At 35.0% G+C, this 15,282-nt stretch overlaps 1 protein-coding gene across 1 annotated transcript in view; it reads left to right on the top strand.

The window, feature by feature from the left end:
- Nucleotides 1-15,282, top strand: part of LOC121380718 (limbic system-associated membrane protein-like) — a 145,246-nt gene that overhangs the window by 108,120 nt on the left and 21,844 nt on the right. Inside the window, exon 4 of the mRNA XM_041509673.1 lies at nucleotides 4,864-5,068. Within this exon, the coding sequence (XP_041365607.1) occupies nucleotides 4,864-5,068 (205 nt within the window). The remainder of the gene's footprint in view (nucleotides 1-4,863; nucleotides 5,069-15,282) is intronic.

The following is a 15,282-nucleotide window of genomic DNA, read 5'->3' as shown; positions in this document are numbered from 1 at the left end:
AGCCAGTGCATCATAATTGGTATACCAAAGGCTGTGCTATGTGCTATCATGTCTGTGGTGCATATAAAAGATCCCTTGCTACTAATGGAAACATGTAGTGGGTTTCCTCTCTTAGACCATTTTGATAACCATGTTTTTTACCAGTGGTCAAGGTGACACGTACACATCAACCCACAGAACTGTAGCCATTTCAGCAATAGCAAAGTCAACATTTATTACAAAAACAGAAACGTCTGTTGGGGTATGCCTTCTGCTTCTCTCGACATGAAACCATTTGCACACAATAATGCGGAGATGGCTAGCACATGCCTTAAACTATGCAAATGGAATTCATTGATGGCCGACGAGGGCATTGGTCGGCACTGACAAAATAACATATAACGTGTGATATTTCTACAGCTTTGTGTGTTGCGTACGGGGAGTGTGGTCATGTGGGATGTCACCAAATTGGAGCTGCATGCATGGGTCGGTCTGATCAATTAGATTCAATTAACTTACAGTAATGAGTAACAGCCTGTGTTGTACCCCTCCGTCTGCTGGGAGTCCAGGCCACACCTCGGGTTGGTCGACAGTTCCTACACTTCACAACTGTTGTTTTAAGTGAGAAGTAATCAACATAATTATCATCCTCTTGAACGTTTTCTCAAATTTTTAGGTTATTTTGTAGTAGATCCTTAAAACACTTTTATCATGATCTCAAATGGGTTTTTTTAATTTTTAGGTTATTTTGTAGTAGATATAGCCATCCTTAAAACACTTTTATCATGTACCGGTACTTGAAAGTTTTCAATTTTTTTTAGGTTATTTTGTAGTAGATATAGCCATCCTTAAAACAGTTTTATCGTGTACTTGAAAGTTTTCTTAAATTTTTAGGTTATTTTTTTGTATACAGTCATCTTTAAAACACTTTTATCATTGATTCAAAAGTTTTTTTAATTTTCTAGGTTATTTTCTAGTATCCAGCCATCCTTAAAATAGTTTTATCATGCACTCTAAAAATGTCTCAATTTTCTAAGTTATTTTCTAGTATACAGTTGTCCGTAAAATACTTTTATTTTGCCATATATCATTCCATTAATTTAATAATGGATCAGTTACTTGACATTGTATTACAGTTAGGTGGGGTTTTTGGTGGCTTTTTTTTGCTTTATTATTTTTTTATTTATTCAAGCCAAATAAATTATAATGGAGAAAACGTTTTGTTTCATACATTATTTATTTGAAACTAAAATTATTATTTTTTAATTTGTTTGCAGATATAGTGCACAATTAAATAACAATTCGACCTCATGTTTTGAAATCTATTTGGAGACTAGATACAGCTGCTTTGAATTTGTTTGCTTTTTTCTCTTTTTTTTTTTTTTGGAAGTAAAATTTTGTTTTTATATAATATGTATTTAATAAAAACAGAAGGAAAATATAAATTACATGTACATTAGTGGCGGAAAAAAGCAACAATATGATTACAACAGAGATTGAGTTTTTTCAAAGATTTGCTTTTAATGTTAAAGGTTAACTTTGTAATAAAGTAGTAAAGTTAAAACAAAAACAAAAAATATTTTGCCAAGTTGTAGTTAAATATCAGGAGATACATTTTCATTGCTATCATTTCCAATAAAGGCTATTTCCATTTTATAAAAAATTGTGGAAAATCCTGCATTAAAATTGCTTTTTGGTTGAAAGGGAAAAAAAAACGACCAAAAGTTAACTCTCTTTAATAGTAATGAAGTTCATATGGTTTTCCCTTGAATAGTGACGTAATTTGTATGATTTCCCCATCTGCTGAATAGTGTATGTACTGCATGGAAACATTAATATAAGACTCCATCATATGTGGTCATGTGGGATAGAAAAAGTACACCCGAGGTGGTTGAAATTTCGACCAGGGACGAGACTTGCATAGCTTTTATTCATGGGTTAGCTCTGTGTGTCCCATATACATATAAGGCATCCTTGTTTTCATGTAAGGTTTGCCAGTTTACAGTATAGGTATTTTAAGTATAGCCTGGCAGCAATTACTTGAAAGCAAAAGTAGATGTGAAATGTTTTTACTCCTTATTGGGAATACAAAGTATACAGTAAAATAAATGTATACCATAGTTCATGGTTTTGTTATAAAGTTAACCGTTAAGTTTTCAGAATGACATTTATTTATATCGGTATGCACATATTAATGGTATCTTTAAGTTTGGTATCATGGATTTGTTGTGTTATAATGTTGGTGCAGGTGCTATACAGAAAGTATTATAGTTTGGTGATGGGATTTTAAAATATAAATACACTTACAAAGAATTTTTAAATTATTATTCAAGTGTGTGTGTGTGTGTGTCTCTCTCTCTCTCTCTCTCTCTCTCTCTCTCTCTCTCTCTCTCTCTCTCTCTCTCTCTCTCTCTCTCTCTCTCTATCTATATATATATATATATATATATATATATATATATATATTACTATTTTTCAAATATTGATTTGAAATATGATTTTAAAAGTTTACTTTCTTTCTTTTTTCTTTTTTCTATATAACTATTGGTAATGAAACATTGATAGACTTGCTACTAAAACATATGATTCTTAATGCATAGTTTCTTTCCAGTGTTTGAAACTGTATACATTACTGATGAAGTTTTGTTTTAATGACTGTACACACAGATTGAAGCATGCATGCATGTTGAACAGACATTTCAAACAGAATATAACAAATTATGCTTTGTTCATCTTGAAACAAGAACACTTGCAGATGAATATTTTATTACATATAAGACAAAAAAAAAGTCACTCTCTGGTCAGAAGTGTTTTTTTTTTAATTGCTTTTTTTTAAACATGGATTGCACGAAAAAGGTGGATATATTTGATACCAAAATAAGGGGCATATTTAAATTGAAATCGTAGTTCATGCATGATGGCATTTTGGTTCCAAATGTGCTTTCACGTCATGGCAACAAAATTCCAGCAAAAATCGACGTCATACCGCAGGAAATTAAAATTTAAAAAATTGACGTGCGACGATCAAAATCAATTTGCGTGCTGACCAGAGACCAGAAATTGATTTTGTATGGCTTAATTTAAGGGCAAAGTTATGATCAAACTTTGTAGAATCTAGATTAAAACTTTGAATCAGGACTTGGCCAGACTACATGTATGTTCATTATAGTTCAGTTAGTCGAGTATATACTCATCTAAGATGCATGGGTAATGATAGGACTTGGCCAGACTATGTTCATTATAGTTCAGTTGGTTGAGTATATACTCACCTGAGATGCTTGGGTAATTATAGGATAAAACATTCCTGGAAAAGCTATGGGTTTTTGTCCATTCTTGTCAGAATTAACAAATGCTAAACATCCAATAGCTGATGATTAATTAATTAATATGCTCTAGTGATATTGTTCTTAACAAAATAAACTTATTTTAAATGTCAAGAATGGCTTAAAATTGATCTCATGGAAAGTAACACCATGAAGGCCTATGTTCAGCTAACTGCTTTTAGCTAATCATTAGCAAACTATTTTGAATGGTTTACAAAGTGTTCATTTGTCTTAATGTGCACCATATAACCAGACTAGCAATAATCTTACCCAGGCTACATGTTAGTACATGTAGTGAATGTCACAATATCATCATGCATTTGTAAGGTGATCAGATGGATTGACGTCCTTGTATTGCGAGGTCCCAGTCAGATTGATTATCATGAGGAATCATTGTAAACCTCAAACATCAAACCATGTGTTGATTACAAATGATTACATAGAGAATAATACATGAGTGGCTGTTAGATACCATTATCTCACAACGAGTTGTTTTAAAATGTATCTAATGAGCGAGAGCAAGTTTAATACATTTTTAAACAATGAGTTGTGAGATAAATGATATCTAACGGACACAAATGTATTATTCTATTTCTTACATATCCTCAAAACCAGGTTTTAAGCAAATTTTAACATCTTTTTCGACTAAAAGTTATTTACAGCCATTGCACTTGTAGCTGACTTATGCGTCACAGACACATGATTGTCAGGCTAACTATACGTCACAGTCCACTCGATTTCCATAGTGTAGTTTTTTATTGGACATATGGCATTGGTGACCTGGTCATTACCTAGGAGCAGCCAGTCGTATGTCTTGAAATTGTTAACACATGTACATGTGTAAACAACCATGTGTAACCAAAAATAACACATGGTGTTCTCACCAACGGGTGTGTAAGAATTTTTTTTAAGAGGATGTATGTACAATGTATATAAAGATATTGAAATATTATTTTTTAATACATGTATATAATAATAACAGTTCAAAAACCTGGATTACCAACAACCAAGAGTTCACCATATTTTGGTGAAGTGTAATCATCTTGGGCTGATGAATAAAGATATATATATTTGGTAGATAAAATGTTTTGATTTCATCCTTATGCTGTGTTTTAATTTAACATTGAGTTTTTTAATTTAAATTGATTATTGATATATGTTTACCCTTTTCGTGTTGGGGTATCGTTAAACATTTATTCATCCATTCATTAGAATCAGGGGCAGGATGTAGCCAAGTGGTAAAGCACTCACTTGATGCGTGGTTGGTTTGGGATCAATCCCCATCAGTGGGTCTATTGGGCTATTTCTCATTTCAGCCAGTGCATTATGAAACAAAGGCCATGGTATGTGCTATCCTGTCTGTGGGATTGTGCATATAAAAGATCCCTTGCTACTAATGGAAAAATGTAGCGGGTTTCCTCTCTAAGAGTTAAGTCAGAATTACCAAATGTTTGACATCCAACAGCCGATGATTAATAAAGCAATGTGCTCTAGTGGTATCGTTAAACAAAACAAACTTAATTAGAATCATTACCAATAATTTCACTGCTTCTTCTTTCAGGTTGTTTGGCTGGACCACCGAGATAAGCTTCTGACGTTTGAAGATCGTCGGATCATAGCCGATGAGAGAATCAGCCTCGAGCGGACGTACGTGAAGGAATGGAATCTGCACATCCGGAACGTGAAGGCTGCGGACGAAGGCATCTTTACGTGCCAGATCAACACCGACCCCGTACAGATCCGACCCATCTGGCTTCACATCCATGGTTTGTACTTAACACAACATTTTGTGCATGTTTACCGAGGGAAGAGCTGGGCGGTATTGTAATTTCAGGTTCGGTATTGGTATCGGTATATTTGGGGTGATTTAAAATTTACCTATGTATTGGTACGGTATTCCATATTGATACAATACCGATACCAATATTAAGTGGTATTTTCAGTATACATGGCTTTAAATGCATGCCTGAGTTAGGTCTCACCCACTAATTTTATCTAAATAAAATTAAATTCCATACACATGGCCCTCATCTCTCTCGTCTTTTCATCTATTTTGCGTTCGTCAGATATATTGTTAGTGCTTTACTAAATGGCAGATAACATTTTTCAATACCAAAATTTCAGTATTTTGAAATTTGCTCTGTACTGTAAATCAGTACTGATATGATACCGATACTAGATGGTACATACAGTATACCGCCCAGCTCTAACCATGGGTAAAAACTAAAACTCCTCCCTCACGTTCCATGCAGGCATGTAGAAAACTGCTGGGGATGAGTATAGTTTAAATAATTCTAGCCCAATGGGTGAGTGGATGTTTTCCAATGTGAATTTTATTTTTTGTATCATGTTATGATTTTTAGGGTCAGGAGATCCATACACCAAGAATTAAGTAAGTTTAAAAAGAAAAAAGTGTCTGGATTTTTCCCCATTCCAGCTAGTGCCCCTTGACTTTTATGTCAAAGGTATGTGGTGTCCTGTCTGTGAGAGCGTTCATTAAAAGTTCATAGAAATAAAATTTTAGTATATTGTGATGATCTTAGAATTGTATTATAAACATACCAGAATGTGTTTTATCGACTCTTTAAATGATATATATACAACAAAGAAACTTGAACTGTTTTTAGTGTGTGACATTTTCTTTCTTTTCTTATACATAAGATCTCCTTTCTTACATCATAAAATTGAGCTCTTTCTATCTAATTTATTTCCGATTAGTTGAGTTAAGTGGGCCAGTCTCCAGTGCCATTGTTAGTGTCGCTAAAGAGAGCAATGATGAAGACATGAAATGCCTGTCTGCGTCCACCATTTTTTAATTCAGTTATAGAGTCCTAATCTAGTTTTCATTTTTATAATAGCCGTAACTCAATGGAGGCCAAATGAATCGATGAGGCGGTTTGAAAAAATGAGATTACATAAATTACTCAACTTGAGACATGCAGTCTCTGACAGGGTGACGTTGGAACTTCTCCGAGGGGTCTCATTGGTGATGATACGTAACATGCCAACCCGTCGTATGGAATTAATACTAGTGTGAATGGGTTTCATAAACAAAGACCAACAACCAATAGCGGATACATATTTAAAGCATTATCTATCCTGGGAGTGGGGGGGGGGACGTAGCCCAGTGGTAAAGGGCTCGCCTGATGTGCAGTCGGTCGGGATTATTTCTCGTTCCAGCCAGTGCATCGTGACTTGTATATCAAAGGCCATGGTATGTGCTATCCTGTCTATGAGATGGTGAATTTAAAAGATCTCTTACTGCCTGGCAAAGTGTAGAGGGTTTCCTCACTAAGGTTATATGTTAAATAGCCGATGATTAATAAATCAATGTGCTCTAGTGGTTTCATTAGACAAAACAAACTTTAACTCTAAACTAAAACTACATATGTACATGTACATGTATATGTCAAAACGTCCAAATACTTGATATTCAATAGCTGATGATTACCTGTCCTTAGAGATCAGCTACGTGTGTGTGTGTGTGTGTGTGTGTGTGTGTGTGTACATGTGTATATCAAAACGTCCAAATACTTGATATTCAATAGCTGATGATTACCTGTCCTTAGAGATCAGCTACGTGTGTGTGTGTGTGTGTGTGTGTGTGTGTGTGTGTGTGTGTGTGTGTACATGTGTATGTCAAAACGTCCAAATACTTGATATTCAATAGCTGATGATTACCTGTCCTTAGAGATCAGCTACGTGTGTGTGTGTGTGTGTGTGTGTGTGTGTACATGTGTATGCATGTATGTGTATGTGTGTGCATGTATGTGTATGTGTGTGCATGTATGTGTATGTGTATATATATATATATATATAGTCCCAACCAGTGCTCTATGACTAGTATATCAAAGGCCAATGTATGTGCCGTTCTGTCTGTGGGAAAGTGCATATAAAAGATCCCTTTCTGCTATTGGAAAAATATAGCGGGATTCCTATGAAGACCATATGTCACAATGAGGCATTAAAAATGTTTGTGCTTCCTGGAACATGCCATAAAAGCAAATGGGTAGGGTCAGTCAGCTTTTTCTTTTTTTAAAACTACATTTTTATTCTTTTCAGCTAGATATTAACTTTAAAAATTAACATAAAAATTACATTGAAATTGTTTTAGGGATGATGGTTTTGTTCTAAGTACAGAGTAGGGTAGGCTGGGAAACACTTTTTTTTATGCCTGACCAAATATTTGACATCAAAAGCATATGATTATTAAATCCATGTGGCCTCAATAACTGAATAAATATCTTGTCTTGTCTTGTCTTATCTTGATTATTAAATCAATGTGCTCTAGCGGTGTCATTAAACAAAACAAACTTTAACTTTCAATTATGTAGGACATGCTTGGGAACTCCAGTGGGTGTAGACATTTCTATACATTAACTTCATGAACTTGTTATAATTTAGTACAATGTACTAAAAATGAGAAAGCAACTTCAAAACAGTGAGTTATTTAAATACTACAGAGATCAACCAACTTCAAAACAGTGGGTTATTTAAATACTACTACACTTCAAAACAGTGGGTTATTTAAATACTACAGAGATCAACTTCAAAACAGTGGGTTATTTAAATACTACAGAGATCAACCAACTTCAAAACAGTGGGTTATTTAAATACTACAGAGATCAACTTCAAAACAGTGGGTTATTTAAATACTACAGAGATCAACCAACTTCAAAACAGTGGGTTATTTAAATACTACTACACTTCAAAACAGTGGGTTATTTAAATACTACAGAGATCAACCAACTTCAAAACAGTGGGTTATTTAAATACTACAGAGATCAACCAACTTCAAAACAGTGGGTTATTTAAATACTACAGAGATCAACCAATTTCAAAACAGTGGGTTATTTAAATACTACTACACTTCAAAACAGTGGGTTATTTAAATACTACAGAGATCAACCAACTTCAAAACAGTGGGTTATTTAAATACTACTACACTTCAAAACAGTGGGTTATTTAAATACTACAGAGATCAACCAACTTCAAAACAGTGGGTTATTTAAATACTACAGAGATCAACTTCAAAACAGTGGGTTATTTAAATACTACAGAGATCAACTTCAAAACAGTGGGTTATTTAAATACTACAGAGATCAACCAACTTCAAAACAGTGGGTTATTTAAATACTACAGAGATCAACTTCAAAACAGTGGGTTATTTAAATACTACAGAGATCAACCAACTTCAAAACAGTGGGTTATTTAAATGCTACAGAGATCAACTTCAAAACAGTGGGTTATTTAAATACTACAGAGATCAACTTCAAAACAGTGGGTTATTTAAATACTACAGAGATCAACTTCAAAACAGTGGGTTATTTAAATACTACAGAGATCAACCAACTTCAAAACAGTGGGTTATTTAAATACTACAGAGATCAACCAACTTCAAAACAGTGGGTTATTTAAATACTACTACACTTCAAAACAGTGGGTTATTTAAATACTACAGAGATCAACCAACTTCAAAACAGTGGGTTATTTAAATACTACAGAGATCAACCAACTTCAAAACAGTGGGTTATTTAAATACTACTACACTTCAAAACAGTGGGTTATTTAAATACTACAGAGATCAACCAACTTCAAAACAGTGGGTTATTTAAATACTACAGAGATCAACCAACTTCAAAACAGTGGGTTATTTAAATACTACAGAGATCAACCAACTTCAAAACAGTGGGTTATTTAAATACTACAGAGATCAACCAACTTATAATCACCAAGAAAGATTTGAAAATGCATTTCATTATTTTACATTATGTTTTTAATGAACATCAAACTATTTCCTGAACTGGACTATATTAAGCTACTACAAAATGTAAGGATATTACAAATAATTGAAAGTGTGATGCCAAAATACTTGTCACTTTCCAAAACTGTCTTGCTTTCTGTCATTCCATTTTCAGTATCATAGAAGTCATATGAACTTTCTCCATTTTTAATTTGTCAGAGATAATTGATCAAAACTTGAAAAGGTTGTAATTTTCCCTCTGGAAAAATATAAATGCCACATTCTATTTTGTACAAATATTACACAATTATTTTTGATTGTGTGTTGGTGATGTTTTTATTTCACTTGCAAGACTTACAAATGAGATGCTCATGGCTACAAATGAAAGCAAAGCATTCCTTACAAATGGATTTTATTTACTTTCCAAATTCTAGTCAGATCTGTTTTTTATCCCACCAAAAGGATATAAAAATGAAATCATCGAAAGTAAATGCACCCCATGTGACTCTCTCTCTCGGCCAGTTTATGGAGTAGAAATTAGGGTAAATAACTGCCACGAGTTTATTGATTTGAAAAGTTTTCTGTATAAACCAATTTCTGCTGTGATAGTCTTTGCCCCATGTCTCCTGATTACTCTGTCATTGTGTCGCAGTTTCGGCGTCAATGAGGCGAGGAACACAGATCCTCATCTCATTGTGTCTTGTTGACTTATAGCCCTTTTTTTTCATCCTCCACCGAGGAGCCGGGTTAAAAAAAAACCTGCAGTGCAAGCTGGGTAATTATTTCTTTCCCATTGCAGCAGTTACAAGTCATAAGTTGAACAAATTCTCCCTCGGTGGGCCGCTGTGCAATAGTTTAACTTTCGTCATCCATCAACGGCGGCAGATAGATGGGAGGCTGTACCGCGAAGAAACGCAGTTGACCCGTGGGGAACATTAAAGGGCAGTGTTTGAAATTATTCAAATTAATATTTGTCATCTAATGTGACAGTGAATGCTAAACCTGTACGAGACCTCTCTGGCTCTGCCTGGCTCGGCTCATCGCGGCTGCTAGTTTCTTTATTGACAGACATGTTTAATTTGGAGACTCCTTTAATGGCCACTATGATGAATGTGAGGTAGGAGTGATTGGAGGAATTAGTGTGGATTATACAAACTCTGATGTAAGAGTGGAGATGAATGTCGCAGCGGTGTTATGTACCTCACAGCTCCGAGAAATAAAGATCGACCACGGCAGTGGGGAAAAAAATGTTTGGGTTTTTTAGGGCTTTAACGTCACTGTTTCTGGATTTTCTTCTCTTTTGTTTTTGGTTTTTTTGTTATCTTTCTTAAGTCTATTGGGGAACTTGTAGGGAATGTTTTGTTCAGTATCGCGTCGTAGTTCATTACGCAAGTTTCAGAGATCGCTACACAAGTTAAAAACATTAAACAGTAGTTGCTAATCCATTTTCAATTGACTAGAAATATCGCTAATCAAGATTTTGAAAACAAAATGTTCCTTGACTTGTTGTACTTTTGTCTCCATAAAAACATTAAATAATAAACAACCAAAACTCCTGAGGGTCTCCCTATTCATTTTTATCTCATCTAAAAAAAAAAAAAGAACATTGTTAAATAAAACATTTCTTTCAAAAAAAAAAAAAAAAAAAAAAAGTTCTGTTTGGGAAAGTGCATAGAAAAAATTCCTATCTGCTATTGTAAAACTCTAGCAGGTTTTCCCTGAAGACTCTATGTGTCTAAATTCAGAGCTCACTCTCTCCATTGCCAAATTAGCCAGTTGCTATTTTTAATCCAGAGAAGCTACATTTAGTTTTTGGCTGGTACATTTTCCTTAAATTAAGTACATTTTAATAATTTTCAAAAAAATACTTTTCATATTTGAAAATTTGCTAAACAAAACCTTTTTCCAGTGTGATCCCTGTAAATCCAACAGCTGATGATTCATTTATCTATATATCTATATGTTAGCTCTAGTGGTGGTGTTTAATAACACAAACTGTACTTCTTAATTGAATGACAAAAAATACATGTAGCAGATAATTTCTGTTTTGTGAAGAAGAAAAAAAGGCCCTTGGGGGGAAAAGTGCAAAACAATTTCCACAAAATTATAAAACAAAAACTGAAACAAAATCACAAATCACAACTGTTCTGCTTGAAAAATGCATGAAATGTAAAAAAAAAAAAATTTTTTTTAAAATAAAACATAATTTAAAAATATGATAGATGTTTATGACAGAATATTTTTTTCTGTGTCAAAAACAAAAGCAGAATTATAAAAACTGCATCATTACTGCTAAAGCTATTTATTTAATTGAGTTTATAGTAAAAGTGTTATTTTATATGATGACTAAAACTGAATGTCATGTATATTATACTCAGACAAAAAGTTAAAAAGAAAACTTATGACTTTCAAACCGGCCTCGGTGGTGTCATGGTAGGCCATCAGTCTACAGGCTGGTAGGTACTGAGTTCGGATCCCAGTCGAGGCATGAGATTTTTTAATCCCGATATCGACTCCAAACCCTGAGTGAGTGTTCTGCAAAGCTCAATAGGTAGGTGTAAACCACTTGCACCGACCAGTGATCCATAACAGGTTCAACAAAGGCCATGGTTTGTGCTATCCTGCCTGTGGGAAGTGCAAATAAAAGATCCCTTGCTGCTAATCGAACAGAGTAACCCATAAAGTGGCGAAAGCGGGTTTCCTCTCTCAATGTCTGTGGTCTTTAATCACATTTCTGACGCCATATAACCGTAAATAAAAGGTGTTGAGTGCGTTGTTAAATAAAACATTTCTTTCTTTCTTTATGACTTTCAAAGTGAAATCAGACATTGGATTGAATTGATGCATCATTTGTCAGTATATAATATAGGTAGTACTAAAGCAAATAACTTCTGGCTGGGTCAAAGTTCGAGGTGCACCAAACGTTTCATAGAGAAGTGAACACCACAAGTCCTGTGATTGGTGATAAATGTGAGTGTGTTGGTTTAAAAAAAAAGAATACTTTCATCTGGGCAAAAAATGTATGCAATTTTATTTCATCTAGTACCACTGTATCAAGTAGCCTTGTGCTTGAAACATGTATGGGGTACCTGTAAACAAAGGTACTCAAATGTTTTATGGAACTAGGGTAGTCATATACACTACCCGTTATCTCAGATATGAGTAGCTTGACCCCAAATTTTGTCTGATTCACACTCTTATTAGCTACAGGTATATGGACTGTCTGTTCAGGTCAGTTAGTCAGGTGGTTAGTTGTTAGTAATTAGTGAGAGAGAAGTCGATGTAGTGGCTTTACACCTACTCATTGAGTTGTTAAAACTCACTCTGGGTGTGAGCCGGTACCAGGAATTGAACCCAGTAACTACCAGCCTTAATTATGTTCAATGGCTTAACCACTATACCACTAAGGCTGGTATACTGTTAATTAAAAAAAAAAAAAACAACTTCAGAACAAAATGCCATTTTTAATCATTACGGTAGAAAAACAACAAACAGTCCACAAATAAAGTATTTGTTGTTGTCAAATGATTTGAAACTCTGGCTTATAAATCAGTATTTTGTGATTATCTCGGCTGCTAACACATGGTGCATAAATCGTGTTGCACAATGGTGTGATGTTCCGACAACTCCATCCAGAGCTGTCATCCGTTTGAAAAGTTGGCAGCCATATTGCATGAAAAATAGATGACCAGAATGGGAATAGTAATAGGGAAGGTGTTTGTGGTGAAATTGTTTCCTGGACAGATTTGTTTCTCGCTGTATATAAGAGCTATAATCAAGTCACGTCTGCATTCACGACAGATAATTAATAAAAACAAATCTAATGTTGGTTTTGTGATTGCGACAATAGAAGCAGATGTTTGAATGAGGTGAGCATATTGATCTGAGGTAGGAGACAAAAAACAGGACTGTTTTACTTTTCTGAACTCTCCCGTCTGGAGGGCAGTTTTTCATCTCTCAAAGTGGTCTCCCATTTTTGTCAAGTAGCAAACTAAGCTATCTTAAGGACGGGACATATTACATTGGTAAATTAGCTCTCGCCTGAATGGCTGTCTGTCAGGGATCGGTCCCCGTAGGTGGGCACATTGGGCTATTTTTTTTTTCCAGCCAGTGCACCACGACTGGTGTAACAGAGGCCATGGTATGTGCTATCCTGTCTGTAGAATTATGCACAGATAAAAGATCTCTTGCTTCTAATGGAAAAATAGAAGGTTTCCTCTCTAAGACTATATGTCAAAATTACCAAATGTTTGACATCCAGTAGCCAATAATCAATTAGCTCTAGTGGTATTGTTAAACAAAACTTTAACTTCTAACTTTAAGCCACATTATGGCCATGATGGCAGTGTCCAAGTGAATCTAACAATGTCTGATCTTGGAGATGAATTTAGCTCAGTCGGTTGAGTGCTCGTTTGAGGTGCTTGCGTCGCAGGATTGACTTACCTCAGTGGATCAGTTCAACTAATTGTTTTTTTCTCTCATTACAACCAGTGCACTACAACTGGTTAAAGGCCTTGGTATGTGCTTTCCTGTCTGTGGGAAAGTGCATATAAAAAAATCTGTTGCTGCATTAGGAAAAATGTAGCGGGTTTCCTCTGATGACTTCATGTCAGAATTACTAAATGTTTTACATCCAATAGCTGATGATTAATCAATCAGTGTACTCTAGTGGTGTCGTTAAACAAAACAAACTTTAATGTCTGATCTTCTTTAGTTCTTAAGCGTGTATTACATTTTTTTTTACATTGTATTTTTCAGTGATTAATCAATTGGGATTTACTGATTTAAAAAGGTCATAATCAATTGTCATTCAAATGTTCACTAAGTGTTCCTACAATTTTAGATGATTTGATATATCATAGTCTTAGAGAGAAAACCTGCTTAATTTTTCCATGCACTATCCTACAAACAGGGTAGCACACATACCATGACCTTTGATATACCAGTCCTGGTGCATTGGCTGGAATGAGTAATACATGAAGCTCAATGGGCCCACTGGCAGGGATCGATCCTAGACTGACCGTACATCAAGCGAGTGCTTTACCACTAGGCTACGTCCTATACTTACAAGCAGTGAAGAACTACGTCTACTGTCGGTGACAGAAATAAATTAATATGTCTGTTGACCATTTTTCTCATCTAAAGATTGCTTTTGAAGATGACAGAACAATGATAAATTAGAAGAATTCATCAGTAACCTCTGTGTTAATAAACTGTGTGTGTGTGTTTGTGTCAGTGCAGTGTGATTGGATTCAATGCTGTATGCTAGCCAGATATATGACGTCTGATTCGGAGTATGTTTCTTTTGTTGATTAATTTCATTGATTACGGGTGAGGGTGTGTGTGTGCCGGACGTAGCCCAATGGTAAAGTGCATGCCTGATGCACAGTCAATCTAGGATCGATCCCCGTCGATGGGCCCATTGGACTATTTCTTGTTCCAGCCAGTGCACCATGACTGGTATATCAAAGGCCGTGGTATGTGCTATCCTGTCTGTGGGATAGTGCATATAAAAGATCCCTTGCTACTAATGAAAAAAAAATGTAGCAGGTTTCCTCTCTATGACGATGTCAAAATGACCATATGTTTGACATCCAATAGCCGATGATTAATAAATTAATGTGCTCTAGTGGTGTCGTTAAACAAAACAAACTGTATTTGATTACCAAGAATAAGCATTTTTGTATGACCTTGGTCCTTCAGAATAATGTTCTGGTTACAGATTTTCAAAGCTACAACTCAGTGCTAATATATCGTAAAACCATTGTATGCCATGGGCCTAATTCACTAAACTGTCGCAACTTTACGATCTCGCAGTGCATTGCTAAAAGACTTGCAAAGAGGATGCTTTAATTGTTGTCTGGCAGAGCCTAAGAGACCTTTGTGAATTAGGCCCCATGACATCACTATGACACTTGTCATAGCCTATGATAGTTTTTTGATATTGTAGGCCTAACATAGCTTCAATAATATGACCCAGGACGTTTTAATCAAATTGGAATGCATGAATAGTGAATATGTTTGTTTTTGTTTTTTGTTTTCTAAAATTGTGATCTGTTAATTTCATGCTTGTAAGTCTTCAGTGAAGATTCTCTTGTCTGATTTATGCAAAGTACATAAAAATGTTACCAGCTAGCAGACTTTCTCATTCTTTTATCTTGGATACTCATCTTATGGTGGAATCTAGATCAGTCTGTCAAACACTCACCCGAGGTGCTAGCATCTTGGGATCGAATC

This window comes from Gigantopelta aegis, chromosome 2 (genome assembly GCF_016097555.1).
Source record: "Gigantopelta aegis isolate Gae_Host chromosome 2, Gae_host_genome, whole genome shotgun sequence".
In the NCBI taxonomy this organism is placed as follows: Eukaryota; Metazoa; Mollusca; class Gastropoda; order Neomphalida; family Peltospiridae; genus Gigantopelta; species Gigantopelta aegis.
The sequence above is the reverse complement of the archived record's forward strand: the minus strand, read 5'-3'. Positions and strand labels throughout refer to the sequence as shown.